Source organism: Leptidea sinapis, chromosome 30 (genome assembly GCF_905404315.1).
Source record: "Leptidea sinapis chromosome 30, ilLepSina1.1, whole genome shotgun sequence".
Taxonomy (NCBI): Eukaryota; Metazoa; Arthropoda; class Insecta; order Lepidoptera; family Pieridae; genus Leptidea; species Leptidea sinapis.
Genome location: NC_066294.1, coordinates 5750737 through 5771426, shown reverse-complemented (window position 1 = coordinate 5771426; position 20690 = coordinate 5750737). Strand labels below are relative to the sequence as shown.

The window sequence follows — 20690 nt, the reverse complement described above, 5'->3', positions numbered from 1 at the left end:
TTTATATTCCATTTAGTTAAAATTAATGCATATATGTAACACCAGACGAATTGCAAGAGCATTTCTGATATTATAAAATGAGGAATAAACGTACATATGAACAAACTCATTATTTCAAGGCGGGGGGGATGGAACCGACGAAAGTCAACGGTTCTACATATTTTGGAATCGATGATATCTCGGACAAAGAGGATCAATCATTAAAATATTACCATATCTACTTCCTTTTATGATTTGAAACTTAGATCATTTATACGTCTAGATAGACTGTGAAAGCTGTGAATTCGTCGAAACAATTTGAGTTTGCCAGTTACCTCTATTTTGAGCAATGCACGCACACTAACACAAGATTGACATCCAAAGTGTAAGACGTAACTTGTCACGCACACTTAAGTAATAAACCTGGCCTGTTTTCGTCAGTTGTCTAGAAGCAAGAGGCTCTATCTAGAAATAATATAAATGATCTAAGAAATGCAACTTTATATTAAATGCATAATTGGCTCGCCAACGCTGATCATACTCAACGCTGTATTTCACAATTTTTTTATGTCAATTTGTATGAATTTAATTTATTTGATTTAATTGGTGATGATGTTCACCATTATTAATTACAACTTATTTGATTTAATTGGTGATGATATCAACCATTATTAATTACGACGTATTTAATTGCGTCGTAGCTAGTGAAATTATTGGGCAAACGAGACTTAACATCTTATGTCTCGCTATCGTATTGTCGCTCAGAATTTTTGTGTTTTTCAAGAATCCTGAGCGGCACTGCATTGTAATGGGCAGGGCGTTTCAAATACCATCAACTGCACGTCCTGCTCGTCTCGTCCCTTAATTTCATGAAAAAAACTATTACAGCACGCTGCTATTCTAGGCTTCTATAAACAGCTGTAGGTTCTTTCGCATAGACTCACAGTCTATGTATGTGTATGTAGGCTGTGTTGTGGTTTAAAGGCCGTCCTGGCTAGTGAAATAATTAGTCTAATGGGAATTAACAACTTATGTCTCAAAGTGATTACGATGCCGTAGAGTTTTGGGTTCAATCAATAATCCTGTGCCGGGATCTCATCTTCCAACGAGGTAGATCTTGCTCACAAACACACTATATTAAGCTTGCAGCAAGATTTAGAATAGAACTTTTAATTGTATTAGGGATTATGTTTGTAGTGTGATTAAAACCTTCACGTGATACACGATTGACCCAAATATGACGGTAGAAAATGTTTATGAGCCAGCCGAAGAGTACTAAACTTTGCTTAGACCACAAATACAACTGAGAACAAAATTTTATTTTGAAGATGCGGGACTCGAGTTCCGCATCTTCATAAAATTTTGTTTGCGAGTTCGAACCCGCGACCTCTCGCGTTCCGTGCGAGCGCTCTTTCCAACTGAGCCAACCGTTCGAGTTACGTATCGTTTATAAAATCTTCTATGGTTTGTTCAATTCTAAGGTTGTGGCTTCATCTACAGGATCTATTTTACAGTTGATAAACTGCTTAATCCCAATATTTGCATATGAGGAAATTGATTTGAGATGAATCTCTTGCAAATCTAAACATTTTTTTTATGTTTTTAAAGTGGGTTTGAGTCCCGCATTGCCCATAAAATTTTATTTTATTTCTGTAATTAATCTCAGAAGTGAGGGTTATCACTTTAAAAACGACCTCCGAAACTGGCTTTTACTAAGAAGGATCTGTCCTATTAATGGAGACCGTACATTTAAGGTCTTAATGTAGGGCTGAATAAATAACTGTAAAAAAACAATTCTTAATTCCTACCCTTAAACGTACTTTTGCAGTTTTCACAAATTTATCCATTAACGAGATTTTCCTCAACATTCATAGCTGAATTTTATTAAAAATACATAAACAAACGTCATTCTTAAAATCAAAATCATACTTATAGCCACGGACGAGTAAAAAAAAAGGACTCCGCGCCGTGATATTAGCAAGTGAAGCACCGTTATGCTAGTGTGTGTGCGGTTACGGGGGATACTAGTACACAATTTTTCTCCCTTAAATAATCATATATGGCCACAAATACTTATATACTATCGTTTTTACATTTGTTCACAACGCACGACGGCATTTTTAAAATATTGTATTGAACCGCAAACTGATCTGCCACAGACGATGACAATTCTCATAATGGCCGCCTATCGGCCTGTAGTAGTGTAAGTGTGTACGTGGGGCTATGTATTTACACGTTAATCGGCTTGTTTCGGTACATGTCATGTAAGGTGACACGGAGTCCTTATTATTTACTAGTCCGTGCTTATAGCATAGCGATTGAATAAAACATAGTTCTAAAAATATTAAAACCAGATGTGTTGGACGTAAACATTCACTCGATAATCAAATTAACTTTTATTGATCGGATAATAAAAGTGTCAATAAACATTGTTGTGTTAACAGCGATAGTGTTTTGAAGTTCAAACAAAAATAAAGATGTTTTTATTTTGGAAGTGAGCAGATTTCACATCTTGACGGAGTTTGTGTGGGATATATGGAACTATCCATGTCCACAAGTTACCTCAGTATAGCTTTTTACCTACTATTATTCTCAGCTTGATGTGTTAACAAGCGCTACCAAAGTCATGAACTACCTTAAAAGATATCCCAATGAATAATAACATTTATTTAACTAACTCATTACTGTGTTAGTAATGTTATTTTATATAATTATTATCACTGATTAGCAATAACGAATGGCATATAATATTCAGATCTTAAATTAACTTAATTCGTGTAAGTTAGTTGGCACTACAGCAGTGCCATCGAACAGTTGGTAGCATCATCACGGTAAGCGGTCGTGCCCTACTTATGCCAGAGCGCTAAGTTCGAATGCGCATTACTTATTGTGAATTGTTAGGGGACCTATCTATTAATTTTCAATAATAAAGTGTATATTGTAATTTTAAGTGGAAACTTTAAAATACAGATGCAACAGTTTTATTATGTGCGTTAAAATTGCCAAACCCTTCTACATTATGAACCATTTTTGGGTGATTGTTATAATTTTTAATTGGTCTGATTCCTGCCGCCGAATTCCACCTTCGCACGACACGCCACAAGTTAGGATATCATCCCCACCATCTGGATGTGTGGCGGTCCTCCACAGTGCGGTTTTCAAGGAGTTTTCTTCCACGTACTACAAAGCTGTGGAATGAACTTTCTTGTGCGGTGTTTCCGGGATGATACGACATGGATACCTTAAAAAAAAGCGCGTTCACCTTCCTTAAAGGCCGGCAACGCTCCTGTGATTCCTCTGGTGTTGCAAGAGATTGTGGGCGGCGGTGATCACTTAACAACAGAAGACCCGTACGCTGGTTGTCCTCCTATTCCATAAAAAAATTATAATATGATGCCACTGAATCAGCTCATTCCCCAATATCTCAAAACAAGTTATAGTACAGTAGCGTAACTCAGCGGTCTCCAACGGTATTCTAAACACACACACTCATGTTAGTACTTTATTTTTAATTTTTTTTAACTTTCTTTTAAATTAAGTATTGAAAAATTTGTAGTTATTTAACTAAATTGTTATTTGATAGTTCCTTAAAAATTTGCCATAGAAAAACCAATGACGACTACCAAATTAAATGGTTTACTGTTAATCATAGCTTTATTTGATGCAACAATACAGTCTCCGACTAGTGTGGCGATTCATTGACAATCACAATGTAGTCATATATATATGCTTGTAAATTATTTAAACCTATTGTAATTTAATAACAATGCATATGAAAAAAGATCGATTTAAATAAATTATTCCTTGAAATTTATACCTACGTCTGGGTGGAGCGCTAGGGTTGTTACAAACAAAAAGATTGACTACTTGGAACGCTCGGCGCAGCTAATTGAACTCGGACAGCGACCAGCCTCGGTGGCGCACGGCGTGGCACTCAATAATTTTGTATCCCGAAGATTGCTTAGCGGTCGTGTTTATTGTGTCTATGTGTGCGTGCATCGAATCGGGCGCTCTAGCGCGACGTTAAAGTACTCTCCAATTACTGTATTGTGCCAACATGCTATACATTATTATACATCACACATGCTTGATAAAGTCACCAATGGCAACTCCACTGATTTTTAAGTCTTGTAAGATAAATAAATATATATATTAAATATATTATCTATATCTAATCCATGACAATTGTTAAGTAACTATATATAATAATTAATGGTTCTTATGATGAATACGCGGATCACTACTATTAATTGGTTATAATGGTTACTCGGACTGGCCCTGTAATGGTTATAGACGAATGGTTAATAGTAATTGGGACCGGCCTGATCAATGGTTAAACGCGTACCGCATTACCGAAGGCGAATCGAAGCATTATTTGTGATATAATGCTGTTCGATGGATTTTGCATGGATTCGTATACAGCGTATTTTTGAAGAATTGAATTGATTTGAAAGACCTTTGGAATTTTAAAAATTAATTTTGATTTTTGAAAGATTAATTTTGATGTATTAACTTGAAGTCGGGACAATATGTAGCCTACATGTACATTTTGTCGCGCTTGATGCAGGTATGGTAAACTAATTAAATTTGTAACCGACATTTATGAACGATGCGGACTCAAACCTGTGACCTCTCGGGTTCCGTGGGAACGCTCTTTCTAACTGAGTAAACCGTTCGAGGATGCATGGGTCGTAAATTTTCTTATATCTTGTTCTACTCCCAGGTGGCTCCATCTACAGGATCTACTATACAGTTGATAACCTGCTCAACCCCAATAATTGCGTATTAGGAAATTGACTTGGGATGTTGCTCTTTCAAATCTTAACAATTTTTTATTTTAAAGTGATAACCCTTACGTCTGGGAATAATCATACAAATTTAATTTGTAGCCAAAATTATTGAACGATGTGGGACTCAAACCCTCAACCTCTCGGATGGAACCGTTCAAAAACGCATGGGTCGTAAATTTTGGTATACCTTGTTGAACTCCCAAGTATAGTACTTTTGCTGCGTCTAAGTGGACGACGTCGGGGGCAACAGCTTGTCTACAATACCAGAGATCAAGTGTGCTTAAGGTGGGATTATGTTCCAAGCCAGAAGTTCCCTAAGTCGTATCGATTCGGGAATACTGCAGCCTTCAAAGGGGCTATGCGGGACAAAAGGTTACTTGCGAATCGCGCGGTTTTGTAATACTCGATATCATGATGAGGGAAAGTTACTCTAAAGTAATTTTTTTTATGATAGTAAGGGATGAGATGAGCAAGACGTTCAGCTGATGGTAATTGATCACAATGCTATGCCGCTCAGGATTCTTGAAAAACCCAAAAATTCTAATCGGCACCACAATTGCACTCGTCACCTAGAGACATAAGATGTTAAGTCTTATTTGTCAGTAATTTCCCTAGCTACGACGCCTTTCAGACCGAAACACAATAATATTTTCACATTACCGCGTCACGGCAGAAAAAGGGAGCCGCTGTGCTGCCCATAATCTAGCTGGCAACCTGTGCAAAGGAGCTTCCCACTGGTCTAAATCTAAGAACTTAGACCGTTTTAGTTAAGTTGATGAACATTGAAAATAATTTAGAATAAAATATTTGTTGGGACAGGGTTCGCTATAACGTTCAAACGCTCAATCTTTTTATCAAATGACACTTTGTGAAATATATTCTACTCGTGATCGCCTCAGTATCCTTAATATAACATTATTATTAACTTTGAATAGTTTTATAGCATTATTGATCAATTGTAATAATAAATTCTTGTAGAGGGAAAGCAGGAATAGATATTTAAATGGATAGGATAGGATATATGGTCATGAATGCTTGGGAATGAGTGCCGCTGATCATGGCCACATACTCTAGGAAATGCCTTCTACTAATGAGCATAGCCTGGGTGTCTCACTGTTTTTAATTAAATATGTTATTTTTACTACTTAGATATTTTTAGAATCATAGTTGGACGTAGTTCCTGAAAAACTATCCCAGCCACAAACATTTTAAGGTATTCGTGTTTAAAGTTTAATAAATATTAGTGTATTCCAGCTTGGCTAATAAGTGGTTATTTAAAGAAAGACAGTAGGGCTGCCATTTTTTGCCAGTCCGTTAATATGAGTCACAATCTTAACTCAATTTCGACATGATTGTGGTTTGGAACGTTTTTCTGGAATTACGTTCAATTATTAAATATAATGAATTCATTTCATTTCATTTAAATTTCATTAATTTCATTTAAATTTAATTTATTTCATTTCATGAATTTGATATATATTAAAATATTTTAAGTTTAGAATAAGTGAACTCGCTATTCCTCTCATAAACACTTAAGTTATAAATATCAAAATGTTATAATCCTTTTGATTAGATATCTGTACAGAAAATGAAATAAAGTGGTTACAATTACAAAATAATAAGTAGTTATCTGGAAAAAAATAGTTGAAAACCACAGCAGGCAAAAAAATGCTGGGAGAGTTTCTTGCGCCAATTCTTCTCTCAGAACGCCATTTGTTTCCGAAGCGGTAGTAGTAATTCTCTATTATATACTATAGTATACTAGTATATTAGAAATGACGTATAAAGAATTCTAAAGGAATCAATTGTAAGAAAATAAATGCCTTTTATACCTTTAACAGATATTTACGTAATTAAAATGCAATCTGTTTTACTCAGAGGTTATATGTGCTGTAGTTATACTTAATTTGTCAAATAAATTTTCTCGACTATCTTGTCTATTTTTTCGATCTTGTAGAGTTCTTATTGGTCCAACAATCACCATGTCCAAGATTTAATTTTTGAATTCGCTCTGCAGTATTTTCTTGACACTAGTATTGTAAACAACACTTAGAAGTATGTAAAGAGTATTTTTTAACCGCCGTTTCATTGGTCTCAAGGCAAAATCTGTAAGTTTCTTGATTCTGAATACGTTGCGTGTTTTGGCGACAGTGCTCAGTCAGCATTTCGATAAATATTCGTATATTCCTGTACAGTGATAGGGCTTCAGTCGCGCTTCTGCTATTAAATGATTTAATCAGCGCATTGGAATGTTTAAAGCTTGTTAATTCACTCCAACGATTAAGTGCTTCGTATTGACTTCAGGGTCTCAAGTAGCGCTCTTAAGCAGCCCAGACTAAAGTTCCGGACTATATTAGACGGCTCTGTCTCCAGCTTTTGCGAACTTTTCGGCCATTTTATTGCCTACAATTCCAGTATGCCGGGTCTTCTCCTTCCCTCTAATATATACGAAGGGATCAATAGCTGGTCTATGTGTGAACTCGTATGGTGCCAGTTAGACCTGTTATAGTTAAAAAATAATTGTATTTGTTGGATGCAATTACTAATTGTGACAGTAATCAAGACCATCATGTTCTCGAAGCGTTCTTACACAAACAATGAGTTCATGCTCTACAGGTTGAAGCATCCAATATATTATAATATTTTATATTTTAACAGTTAATTATTTATCGCTTTTTATGAAATAATTTATATTATTTAAACATGACACATATATTGGATACAGATGCATTACATAATAATTTGTTTATGTATATTACAACCATTGTAAAATACTCTATTTGATTGAAAAGAGTGGCCGTTGAGTTTCTTAAATGTTCTTCTCACGAGCTCAACTTTTTACAAACATATGGTAAATTCAGTAATTTAAAAGAAATATTTGTAGTGACTATTCAAAAGCACTTAGCTTAAGCCCAATTGAATAAAGTTAATTTAACATTGCATACAATATATATTAAATAATAATTTGATGAAAGTAAAAACACCGTTCATAAACTTAAAAGTCGTTCAAAATGACAAAAGTTTCTCGAATGTTCTCGAATCGCACCTCAAAGTTAAAAGGAAATTGTATTGTTTGCGCATCATTTAAATGTAACTATCTTACTAAGATTACTTAATATAAGATAAATGTCAAAATTTCAGCTATTACTATTTCGACTGATATACAAACCACTGTAATGCAGACAGACAAACGCAATGAGGACCCTTTGGCAACGCAACCCTAAAAAAAGCCTTGGGACTTAACAGCACAGTATGGAAACGAATCTAACCATGCAGATAGTTCTATAAATATTTGCAAGTATAACGTTATTATTAATTCAGCAGTAAGACCACACATACGTATAATCAAATGCTAGTGATAAATTCTATTTTAGTTGAAAGCCAATGATTTATTGTCTCCGAAATGAACCGAGTAGTTTTATTACGATCTACGTCAGCACAACACTAATTGTGAGTTGTCAGTATTGTGCAAAATGCATTATGATTTATCTTTGAACAAACACACTTTGAGAAGCAAATTGCTTAAATTAATTGTGTTTACATCTGCGAAGTTGAAATTTTAATAGCTGAGAGAATTATTGATATAAAATTGAACTGCAAAGGGAAATGAATCTGTTTTTATTTAATGACTAGCTTACCCGGCAAACGTTGTTTTGCCATATAAATTACTTTTAGAGTTAGACCGTTTCTTGGGCATTGCAACATTACCTACTTTATTTTTCTAAAATAAACGATTTTTTCTAAAAACAGCCTAAGTTACTCCTTATCACATCAGCTACCTGCCAATAAAATTCCCCTCAAAATCGGTCCAGCCATTTCAGAGATTAGATTAGTCCTTATTATTAGATTAGTCTGTCTGTCTGTCTGTTTGGAACAAACGACAAAAATTTTAAAAAATGTTATTTTGGTGTATGTTACCCTATATTATATTCGTATACATGTAGTAAAAAACGGTTACTTCAATATTACAACCTGACAATCCAATTTTAGTTATATGTATAGATAATGATTATAAAAAGCACAGTCTGGTTTCAGTTTTGGGAAAGTGATAAATAAAAGTTTAAATTAATTTCACTCGCCAAAATTTTAATATATAGAGTATCAATAAATCAAATAGGGTTCTAAGATAAAATACAGCTATAAATTATGCTCGCACAACATTTGTGTATAATCGTTTTAAGATATTTCAACACAAGTGCGGGTAGCGGATAAAATTTCATAAGTTTTTTCAACTCGCCAGTTCTCCTTGAGCATACAGTGGTATGGCAAAACTTGTAATGAATGTTACTTAGTTTTTTTATTGAAAATAAGGGACGAGACGAGCAGGCCGTTGATGTTAACTAATACGCCCTGCCTATTACAATTCAGGATTCTTGAAAAACCTCAAAATTTCTGATGGCACTATAATTGCGCTCGACGCTTTGAGATATCAGATGTTAAGTCCCATTTGCCCAGTAATTTAAGTAGCTACGGCGCCCTTCAGACCGAAACATCGTAATGTTTACACATTATTGTTTCACGGCAGAAATAGCCGACGGTACTTACTAAAGTGACGTGGAACACCTTATGGCAATAACAACCGAATCAAACTCAAAATGATTTAATCTTAAAGTTTTATAAGTTTCACAAAAAAAATCTTTAGTATCGTCCCAACGATTTAAAGTCTATCTTTACTAATTAAAAAGTGAAAGTATAGATCAATATTTTTTCTTCTTTGTTCAGTATTTATGAAAAATAGGCATTTCAATGAAAATTTCAGCATTTGATATGATAACCAAGGATTTAGTATCCTGCTAAGTTTACTGATACAAAAACAGGATTGGTCACTGCTTTTAAAAATAACATAACTACAATAATCTATAAATATACACATAGAGGCTGCTGCTTCGACTGCCGAAGACAGCAAACGTCTCACGGCCGTTCCCAATATACTATCTACAGATAGATATTAATTATTACCTTCTACTCTCAGTAATTAGCTGTCAATAATCTGAAGCTGTCCCAATATAACCGATAAGTACTTCTTATCGCCTTATATTGGGATGCGTGAATTGAAATTTCCATACAAACTTCTATCGCTGGTAAGTCGTCATCCCATTGACAGACAGCTTGTACGGATAAGGTCATACCGTCGATAAGTTTATTGGGACAGAAAAGTCAACGATACTAACGATTTTTATCTCAAGTATGAGATAGACTGAATATTGGGAACGGCCGTCAGTGAATCTTACATCTTTGTTCCGTTTGACACTTGGTCCGTGGGGCCCAGAGGCGCGGAGAATGTACAAAGTACTATCTTCTCGCCTCAATATAATATATACTTGCTACCCAAGCGCTGGCAGCTATTTCGGCCAACGGATCAGCCTATCTATCAAACGCGGATTTGCTGCCAGTATTCTTAGTACGCTTCCCCGTAATGATAGTTTATAGTCGTGGAAATCTTTGGGGGAGGCCTTTGTCCAGCAGTAGATGTCTTCCGGCTGATGATGATGATGATGGTGACGATGATGATAATGAATCGTAGTATTATAAATATAGTAATAAGGTTTGTTTTGTTTGAATAAATTTATAAACTATAATGATATGATATGGAAACAATAATTTCTATTACATTTAAAATGTATCTTCTTATTACGATTTGTGTTTATGAATAATATATAACATAAGTTATGTTATATTTTAACACACAACTGAGTCACTAAACAACTATTTGTTTTTTAAAATCAAAAGTTATTCTTATAAAAGTTATAGGTCAAAAATATATGTTATTAAATGTTTAAAAATATATTTTTACACAGAATGTTGAGTTATTCACGATTTAAGGTAATTGATTTGCTTTGAGAAAATTGAGCTTTAATGTAAAGAAGTGACAAGAAACTCTTTGGCACTCTTTCAAATCAATATTTATCTATTCATTATTCATATAACATATTAATATAATAATGAAAACGATTTATTGAGCACAGTTGATGCATCAAACCATACACGTAAATAAGTAATGGTATTATTCGAACATTTCATTAAAATTTTATGTTAGTTATAAAGATAACATAATTTTAAATTTAATAACAAAAGCAGCAATTTAATAATTTTATGCAGCCCTGGAAAATCCGTCCCTGGGCGTCCACAATTAGGGCCTGTACCTAACAGTGGTTGCCCAGGCTGGCCCGCGTATTCTGGAGGGGGCAAATCTGCGCTGACTCGGGGCAAACAGAGCAGGAGGCTCAAACCAGCCTCCTCCACACTCGCTGTGGACTTTTGCAACATCAGGGGGCTTCGCTCAAATTTAAATGCCGTCCACTTTCACCTGGAGACGGCGAAGCCGGCCCTGCTCTTTTTAACCGAGACACAGATATCCTCCCTGGCTGATTCATCTTACCTTTCCTACCCGGGGTATAATTTGGAACACTCCTTTATACCACGGGCTGGCGTGTACGTTTACGTCAGGGAGGATGTCTGTTCTCGACGCCTGAGTTTTCTTGAAGGACAGGACCTATCCATCATCTGGCTGCGTGTAGACTGCGATGACCATCCGCAAATCTACACATGCCTGTATAGGTCCCATAGCGGTAACGCAGAGACTGACCGGCTCCTCGAACACATCCAAATGGCTACAGATTCCGTGTTGGAGCAGATCCCCACTGCAGAGATCGTGTTTCTTGGCGATTTTAACGCCCACCACGCCGAGTGGCTAGGCTCACGTACCACCGATCATGCAGGGAGATCTGTTCACGACTTCGCCTTAGCATATGGTCTGACGCAACCGGTTAATGCGCCAACGCGAATCCCAGATGTGCAAGATCATACACCTTCACTGTTGGACCTTCTGTTGACCTCACATCCGGACGGCTACCTAGTTTCCGTTGACCCTCCTCTGGGATCGTCGGACCATGCCGATCACGCGCCCAACACGGCCCCGCTTCTTAGGCTGTCGCCGCGTGTGGCACTATAGGTAAGCAGAGTGGGACGAGATGCGGTGCTTTTTTGCATCCTACCCGTGGAGGCAGATCTGTTTTTCACTGGGAGATCCAGATGCCGCTGCTGATGCTGTTGCTGATGTGGTACTGCAAGGTATGGAACTCTTCATTCCATCCTCCTCTGTGCCTATCGGTGGCAGGTCCCAACCATGGTTTGACCGCTCCTGCAAAATGGCCTCTCGCCGAAATCAGGAGTGCTATCAGGCTTGGGTCAATGCCGTGGTATCTAAGTATGTGAATTCCAGCGAACTTAAAAAACACTTCAATCATGTCTCCAGGTCCTTCAAAAGAGTTATTGCTGACGCGTAGTCGAAGCACATTGGCAGAATTGGCGAGAGACTTGCACGCCTTCCCTCGGGAACTCGTGCATTCTGGTCGCTCGCCAAGGCTGTCCAAGGAAACTTCTGCCAGCCAGCCATTCCGCCACTGCACAGGGATGATGACTCGCTGGCCCATGACGCGAAAGAGAAAGTTGATCTCCTGGGCTCCCTCTTCGCGTCCAACTCGATTCTGGATGACCACCACCGCATATTCCGCGGTGCGATTCATATATGCCGGAGGTAAAAATACGGCATGGTGCCGTGCTTAAGGCGCTTCTCACCTTGGACATACACAAATCGAGCGGGCCCGATGGTATTCCCCCGATAGTGCTGCGGGCATGTGCTCCGGAACTGGCGCCGGTCGTTACCCGTCTTTTCCGGCTCTCCTACTCATCAGGTGTAGTCCCGAAATTATAGAAGGCGGCTTTAGTGCACCCGATCCCTAAGAAAGGTGTACGCTCAGATCCGTCCAACTACCGCCCCATTGCCATTACCTCCATGTTCTCCAAAGTAATGGAGTCGATCATCAACCGCCAGCTCTTGGGAACCTAGAGGGGCACCAGCTGATCAGCGACTGCCAGTACGGTTTCCGTCAGGGTCGCTCAGCTGGTGATCTTCTTGCGTACCTCGGGCGCAAGCGGTTGAGTCGAAGGGAGAGGCGTTGGCAGTGAGTTTGGACATAGCGAAGGCCTTTGATCGGGTGTGGCATAAAGCGCTTATAGCGAAACTGCCATCCTATGGGCTTCCCGAGAAGTTGTGCAAATGGGTCACTAGCTTTTTGGCTGATCGGAGCATCAAGATTGTTATCAACGGTGCATGCTCCGACTTAAAACCCATAAACTCTGGTGTCCCGCAAGGCTGTGTGCTATCCCCTACGCTGTTTCTTCTGCATATCAATGATATGCTGCAAATCAGCAATATTCATTGCTATGAAGACGACAGCACGGGGTATGCTTCCTACACCGGCCGTGCCAACATGTCCCGGAATAGCGTCGACGAGAACCGGATCAAACTTGTGTCTGAAATCGAGACTATGCTTTGCAAAGTCTCGGAATAGGGCCGACAAAATTTAGTCCAATTCAACCCCAAGAAGACACAAGTTTGTGCGTTCACCACTAAAAAGTCTCCCTTTGTCGTATCCCCTCGATTCGAGATCACTCCTCTAACTGCCACAGCCTGTATTGGCATACTTGGCGTCGATATATCGAGCGTCATTCAGTTCCGTGATCACTTGGAAGAGAAGGCCAAACTGGCCTCTAAAAAGCTTGGTGTACTCAGTAAGGCGAGACAGTACTTCACTAAAAGCCACCGCCTGCAACTTTATAAGGCGCAAATTCGGCTTCACATGGAGTACTGTTCTCACCTCTGGGCGGGTGCTCCCCAGTACCAGCTTCTTCCATTTGACCGCATACAACGAAGAGCGGCTCGAATCATCGACGATCAAGTCATCTCCGATCGGCTTCATTCTCTAGCATTGCGTAGAGATGTGGGTTCTCTCTGCATCTTCTACCGCATTTATCACGGGGAGTGCTCAGAGGAGCTGTTCGGGTTGATTGCAGCGGCCGAATTCCACCATCGGACATTACGTGCAAAGTACCATCCGCATCACGTAGACGTCTGGCATTCCACAACCGCGCGTAGATACGATCGCTAACAACTCGGCTATACAGGTCGTCTGTACTATACATATATGTATGTTATTTGCTATTCCATTCGACTTTTCATATAAATAGACTTCAGAAATTACAGATAGAATATTTGGAAGGTTTCCATGAAAACCATAGTCATTCAAACGATACCGGTCTGTTGGTTAGTGCTATTTATTTCCGGATACGCATACATAAAAGTATTCACTACACTCTGACGTTCAAGCAATCACGAAAACATTAAATTATCTATAAATTGAGTTTCTTCAATCCCGACATGTTCCATTCAATAACTTCGCGTATATAATTGGTAAAGTTCCCTCGCCTTTTTGTTGCATATCATATTATGGTAGAGAGTGTCCAAATCGAGGCTGATACTCTAAATTTTTCACTGAAATCCCAAATATTTTTTGTGAAATTGTAGCATGTAATCATAAAAAGGCATTTATTTTTTCAAAATTGATTCCTTTAAAATTCTTTTTGATGTCATTTCTAATATACTAGATACTACTAACGCTTCCGAAACAAATGACGCTCTGAGAGAGAAGAAACAGCGCAAGAAACTCCCCCAGAATTCTTTCTGTGCGCTCTTTTTAATAAAATATACAATATTGTACTGTCATTGCTATTGCTATAAAATAATCACATATATCTTTCGGATTAAGCTTAAAGTATTTTTTTTTTTACTATGAAAATGTGACGAGACTTTTACCTCACATTAAGTGACACACATAATTCTGTGTGAATTCGGAAGTGCTCACGTCACTTTGAGACATTCAAATTCAATTACTTTTAATCAAAATAGAATATCAATTCACGTGTTGAAAGTCGAAAACTACCACCCATTCGGAAATGTGTGCCTCAGATCTGAGAAAAACGCCAGGACATTCATGAAACTTCAATGCCTTTAGCGTAAAGCCTAAAGCAACAGGCTGTTTTTGAGCAAAATCGGTGTATGAAGAATAAAGGAATATTTTTGTTTCCATGATTTATATTAAAAATAAGCATTCGTACAAAATATGACCTTTAATTTACGTGAACGATGCTTTGGGAATAGATAGCATTAAAAATAAAATTATAATTACACTAACATGCTATATGATGCCTCATTTATAGATGAAAACAAAATACAAGATGATACAATATGTACGAAAAATATAAACAAAATAGATAGTAAAGTTAATAGAAATTATAGATAGTAGAAAGATAAACTAGATAAAGATATAATAAATCAGAGATAGTTCAATAATGAACAATAAAGGCCTGAGGTTTACAATATTAATATAGATAACTTAATTAAATATAGTTATACAAAATTAAAGACGGAGACAGTATTGTATAAGCGCGTTCATAGGAAAACATATTATGATATTAAAAATGAAAATTGGTTAAGGTGAAACAATAGACAGACATTCCTGAGGTTCCGAGGAAGAGATGGTCTGAAGCTGGGGGCCCCCGCTAATCCTCTACAAACTCCTGGTGCTAAAGTGATGCGATGCAAATATTCAGTTGACCACTGATGAATTATTAATGAATATGCGTGCGACTATGCGGGTGCTCGGTGACAATTGGTTATTAACCGGCGCGAGAGTCAATTGGCATTAGATTAGCCAATCAGATACCAATGCGTCTGTTGTCTATAGGTATCTCTCTATTTCTACAGGAACTATCTGCATTGTTTGCCATAAGAAAAATTACAAAAGAGTATAGACAATTGCGGGGCAACCAAGTGTTTTAAATACAATTTTCTCTAGGTGGAAGTAAACGAGCAACTCGTCTGACCGTGGCCGCAGCTATCGGTATATGGGTTCTGGCGGCTGCTCTTGCGGTGCCAGCCTACATTGGTTCCTATGTCAGAGAATTTGTCGTCAGTCCCACGAAAAAGGTAAGAAATATTACAAAATTATTACTAACCTGAACAAAGTTTCCTCGTGTTGAATTTATTTGATAACGCTTTGGGCTTTTTAACAGCTCAGTTAAGCTGATTCACATTGGCTGCGTTTTTTATTAAAACTTCAAGTTTTTCAGTCTTTGACAACCATAAAGGCCTATTCTTGAATACTTTTGGTAAACTGTATATCGTGTGGATGGTTTCTGTGTTTTTTGCTTTAAAAATTTCCAGAAATGCACTGCAACGCCAAAATTGTACATATGAATATGTAAAAGAAGATATTCAGTGTAAAGGAAAATATATTAGAAACATTTATGTGGTCCTGGAAATTAATTTAGCTTTGTATTTTGGATTTATTTTTAAGTACTAAATAATTTTCGTGTATTAAATGATTCGTGGCAACAACTGATTTATCGCGTAATTGTTTTCTACAAAAAATAATTAATCATCACCTTAGTTATTATGCAGTGAAATTCCGTGCAATTATCCTCAAATGTTCATGAATTCAATTTTTTTTAACATTGTACGTTTTTTAGTTCCTCGTATGCTATCCGTACCCAGTGGAATGGGGCGAGGAGTACGCACGTCTGGTCGTGTTACTGAAGTTCCTGATTTACTACTCGATGCCACTTGCGGTGATTGCGCTGTTCTACGTTCTTATGGCAAGACATCTAGTGCTCAGTACTCAGAACATGCCGGGAGAGATGCAAGGAACGCAGAGACAGGTAATTAAATAAAACAATGTTAAATAAAAATAATATTTTGTTAGATGCTGCCAGTACCTTACTAATTTTAGTAAATAATTCTTTATGGCAAAACTGCCATCCATTTATGCCAAACAACCATCCATTCACCAATGGGAGGCTCCTTTGCACCGGATGCCGGCAGGATTATGGCTACCACAGCGGCGCCTATTTCTGCCGTCAAGCAGTAATGTGTAAGCATTACTGTGTTTGGTCTGAAGGGCGACGTAGCTAGTAAATAACTGGGCATATGAGAGATATTACGTCTCAAGGTGACAAGCTCAGTTGTAGTGCCGCTTAGAATTTTTGGGGTTTATCAAGAATGCTGAGCGGCACTGCTTTGTAATAGGCAAGGCGTACCAAATACCATCAGCTGGACGGCCTGCTCCTTTCTTCCCTTATTTTCATACAAAAAATAAGAGAGAGATTCAAATAATCAATCAAAGCATTGCAAACAAATAAAATATATAAATATAAAACACTGTTATTTGATTAAAGTGGATTTTATTTTGATATTTATTAACATTTCTTGACAAGTACCATTACCATGTTCAATGATGCCTCTTATCTTTCTTCGTTCTCTTATGTTTCTTCAGCCAATCACAAATTTGAAAGTTTTTTGACAGATGCGAGCCAGAAGAAAAGTGGCGTTAACAGTTCTTGCGTTCGTGTTGGTTTTCGCAGCGTGCTTCTTGCCTACCCATGTCTTTATGATGTGGTTCTATTATTGGTATGTTTTATCTTATAGTTCTCAATAAAAAACATATTGAGTAATTTTTTCTTCTCCTCTAGTTGTACTTGTTTTTTAGTTATTTGTCACGAAACGTCGGCTTGAAGAAAATAATAATGAAACTGTAAGTTTAACGCTTAAACCTAATGTAATAAAACAGTTTCAATATAACTTGCATTTTGATCCTTTATTGTCATAAACATAATGTTAACACCAGGAACAATCATAAACTTACAATGCCTATTACCCGGCTAAGTCAAGTTAGTCTTTTGTGTCATCACCCATGTTGCTTTTACAACTTTACAAGATCCCAGAAGATGTTCAAAAGAAATTTATTACGAAATTTAAAGGAATTATAAAAAACGTTTGTGTGATATATATTAAATGACTTTTCACATATTGTGAATGGAGCGATTGCAGTCAAGCTATTGCAATTTAATATAAACGTGATTGTATGTATCGAAATTTTACTTAATTAAAAAAACAAACATGACGCCCGCAGAGTTTCTTGCGTCCGTTCTTCTCAGGTCTGAGGCATTTTCGAATGGGTACCTTATAACTCTTAATAAGTGGTACATCCTATTTTGAATAAAAACATTTGAATTTGACACTCACGTTAATCAAAGAAAGTTCTAGAATGAGATTCGTTTTCAGCCCAACAGCGGAAGAAGACTTTAACGCATGGTGGTCTGCTCTACGGATTGTCGGGTTCTGCCTATCTTTCCTCAACAGCTGTGTCAATCCTGTTGCACTGTACTGCACAAGCGGAATATTTAGGAAGCATTTTAATAGGTAAGGTATTAACGTTATTTAATACATAAATGGCCTTTCAAATAAACTTGGTATAAAGTTATACCTTGGTATAATGTTTACAAATAAACATGTTGCTTATGATTGGTTTATTCGGACGTATATCATTTCCCGCGTTTGTTTGCAAGACTGACCGACATTTAGAAAACATCATAATTATCATTATATTGACAGTATTGTGAGCGATATAATCAATATTTTACACATTCTCGGTTTATACTCAGGTATAGTATAATATAAACAATTTGCCAATAAATCGGCATACTAATATTTGATAGTCAATATTACAATTACTTTATTTAAACGTCATTACATAGACATAATTCTATAATATAATATAAACATTACTTTGTAGGTACCACTCTCAAAGAATTACTTTTAAATATTATTATTTTTAGTTTAAGGATTCTTTTAAGCTATAGAAGCAATTATCTATTAGCCATAATTTAACTTTTTCTACATTATTGTTTTAGGCATCTCTCTAATATATTTGAAAAGTGGTTACAGACCTTAATACTCATAAGGAGAGTTACTTTTTTAATTTAGTTAGGATTTTTGAGTTTTTAGATTTTTTTGATATTTGCTTACGAAGCTTTTGAATTAAAATTATAAACGAATTAACAGATACCTGCTCTCAAATAAAATTTTATGAACGATGCGGGACTCGAACCCGCGATCTCTCGCGTCCCAAGCGAGTACTCTTCCAACTGAGATAACCGTTCGAGTGATGTATCGTTGATAAAATCTTGTATGCTTTATTCAACTCAGGTTGTGGCTGCATTCATAAAATTATGTTTTCAAATTTTATTTGTGTATTAATCCCAGAAGTGGGGGTTATCACTTTAAAAAACACAACAAATTGCTTAGATACCTGTTCTGCCGATCTACACCTCCCCATGGTACTCGAAGCTCCATGTCGTTATCAACATCCAGGCGATTGAATTCTAGCAGGAAGACCAATGTCAGCATGATGCCCAGAACGTAAGTCTATAAATAAATTGGTCTTACCAGTACAAACGATGACATACATAGAAAAAATATACGATTAGTTATTTATGCAACTGTTGTGTAATAAGGGGTATTAAAACATGACACATTCATGGTTTATCTATTTATTTATATATATACATTATATTTCTTCATATATATTTAGTAATAATAGTATCACATGAGTATTTTAATACCTAATTGTCAACAGTTGCATACAAGACATTATCTACACCCATGATATGAATCCTCTATATTCTTAAGATTCTGAAACAGTTAGCAGCAAGCTAATATTAAAAAAGGCAGTCCTAGTAACCATTACATCATCCAAACGAGTGTTGTAATGTTGTATTGAATTTCATTACAAGATTCGTTTGGATGACGTAATGGTTATTAGGACATTGGGTATTTTAATGTTGGTAATAACTGATTTAGAATATTTAATAGAGGATTTAAAGCATGGTTGTAGATAAAATATTATACCGTCTAAGTACAAGTGATTACAACATCACGTTTGTTCAAAAGATAAAACTGAACGTTCTGAAACTATTATTCTCTATTGTTTTAAATTTGTATTTCTTACGATGACTATATTTTTTAATTAAATTTTAATAACTTTTGTCATGTCAGGAAGAATTGAAGAATATATAACAAAAATAGTGTGTTTCAGAATACACGACAGAAGTCAATTCTTTATAAAGTCGAAGTTTTACGATATACAATTGTTTTTTGTCCTTTATTCATTTAGCAATAGGACGTGTACCTCTCGTAAAACTGCTGTAACTGATCGCGTTTAATAAGAGGATAGAACGAACGTTACCTGTTCGAGCGTGAATGCTCAATCTAATTCAATACCCACGAAATAAAGTAAATAGCGCATGTAAATGAGATTTCCTTTGAATGTTGTTATAAGAATAGAATTTGAAATGAATGAATATTTTCTCAGGACAAGTATTGGTCGGGAGAGCAGCGTTCGGTTACTGAACAACGGATCATTGAAGCCTTGAGACAGAACTTGTTCGCGAACATTTGCGAACATTTATGAGCTAGACAAGATGTAGTGTGAAACAAACTGAAGATAAATGATAATTTTGAGTGGAAATTTTGGACGAAATAATGACGGTTTCTGTTTTATCACAATACGAATATCATTCTGGGATATGTATTATACTACCTAGTATTGCCATAAATACTGAAACAAAGAAAAAAAAATTTTCTATTGCAAATAACTTTTATTACTTTTTCAGTGTGTTAGTTTAATACATAAATATAAAACAAAGATATAAAAAGCTTATTCGAAGTGGTGTCCATCGGCTGCAATACAGTCCTATAAACGTTGAGGCTAGTTATCAATAGAAGAACGCACTACTTCCATGGGAAAATTATTCACTGCCAATCGTACGGATTGTTTTAGGTATTCAAAATTATCATGGCGCTTAGAGCAAGCCGCACTCTCTAAAACTGACCATAAATCATAATCCAGCGGATTAAGATCGGAACTAGACGACGGCAAGTCTTCAGCTCTGATGAAGTCCAAAACAATAGTTTTCAACCAACACTGCGTAGACCGAGCTTAATGACCCGGTGCCGAGTCTTGCTGGAAGGACCATTTTTGGTTATTGAATATGGTGTTGTTAAGGCTTCACAACCTTCCCAAGAATTGTATCTTGTTACACTTGTGCCGATGTTTTTATACCTTTTTCACAAAAGTATGGCTCAGTCACTCCTTCATAGCTAATACCCCACCAAACTACAGGACACCAGGTTTCCCCTTGTTTGTCGTCCTATGCCATAAAAAAACTCCATTTTAATATCGC

General features: G+C 36.7%; 1 protein-coding gene and 1 non-coding gene across 3 annotated transcripts in view; one reads left to right on the top strand and one right to left on the bottom strand.

The window, feature by feature from the left end:
* The window catches only part of LOC126973889 (neuropeptide CCHamide-1 receptor-like), a 51147-nt gene extending 31011 nt beyond the window's left edge, over nucleotides 1-20136 (top strand). Inside the window, exons 4-9 of one of the 2 annotated variants that reach the window (XM_050821250.1) lie at nucleotides 15467-15597; nucleotides 16140-16328; nucleotides 16973-17076; nucleotides 17731-17868; nucleotides 18754-18867; nucleotides 19820-20136. In XM_050821250.1, coding sequence (XP_050677207.1) covers nucleotides 15467-15597; nucleotides 16140-16328; nucleotides 16973-17076; nucleotides 17731-17868; nucleotides 18754-18867; nucleotides 19820-19880 — 737 coding nt within the window. In that variant the 3' untranslated portion in view covers nucleotides 19881-20136. Of the gene's footprint in view, nucleotides 1-15466; nucleotides 15598-16139; nucleotides 16329-16972; nucleotides 17077-17730; nucleotides 17873-18753; nucleotides 18868-19819 lie in introns of those variants that run through there. The other variant, XM_050821251.1, reaches the window with a different exon arrangement.
* On the bottom strand, nucleotides 18536-18608 carry Trnap-ggg (transfer RNA proline (anticodon GGG)). The gene has a single exon. It is a non-coding gene; the product is annotated as a tRNA-Pro (tRNA).
* Nucleotides 20137-20690: the final 554 nt, after the last annotated feature.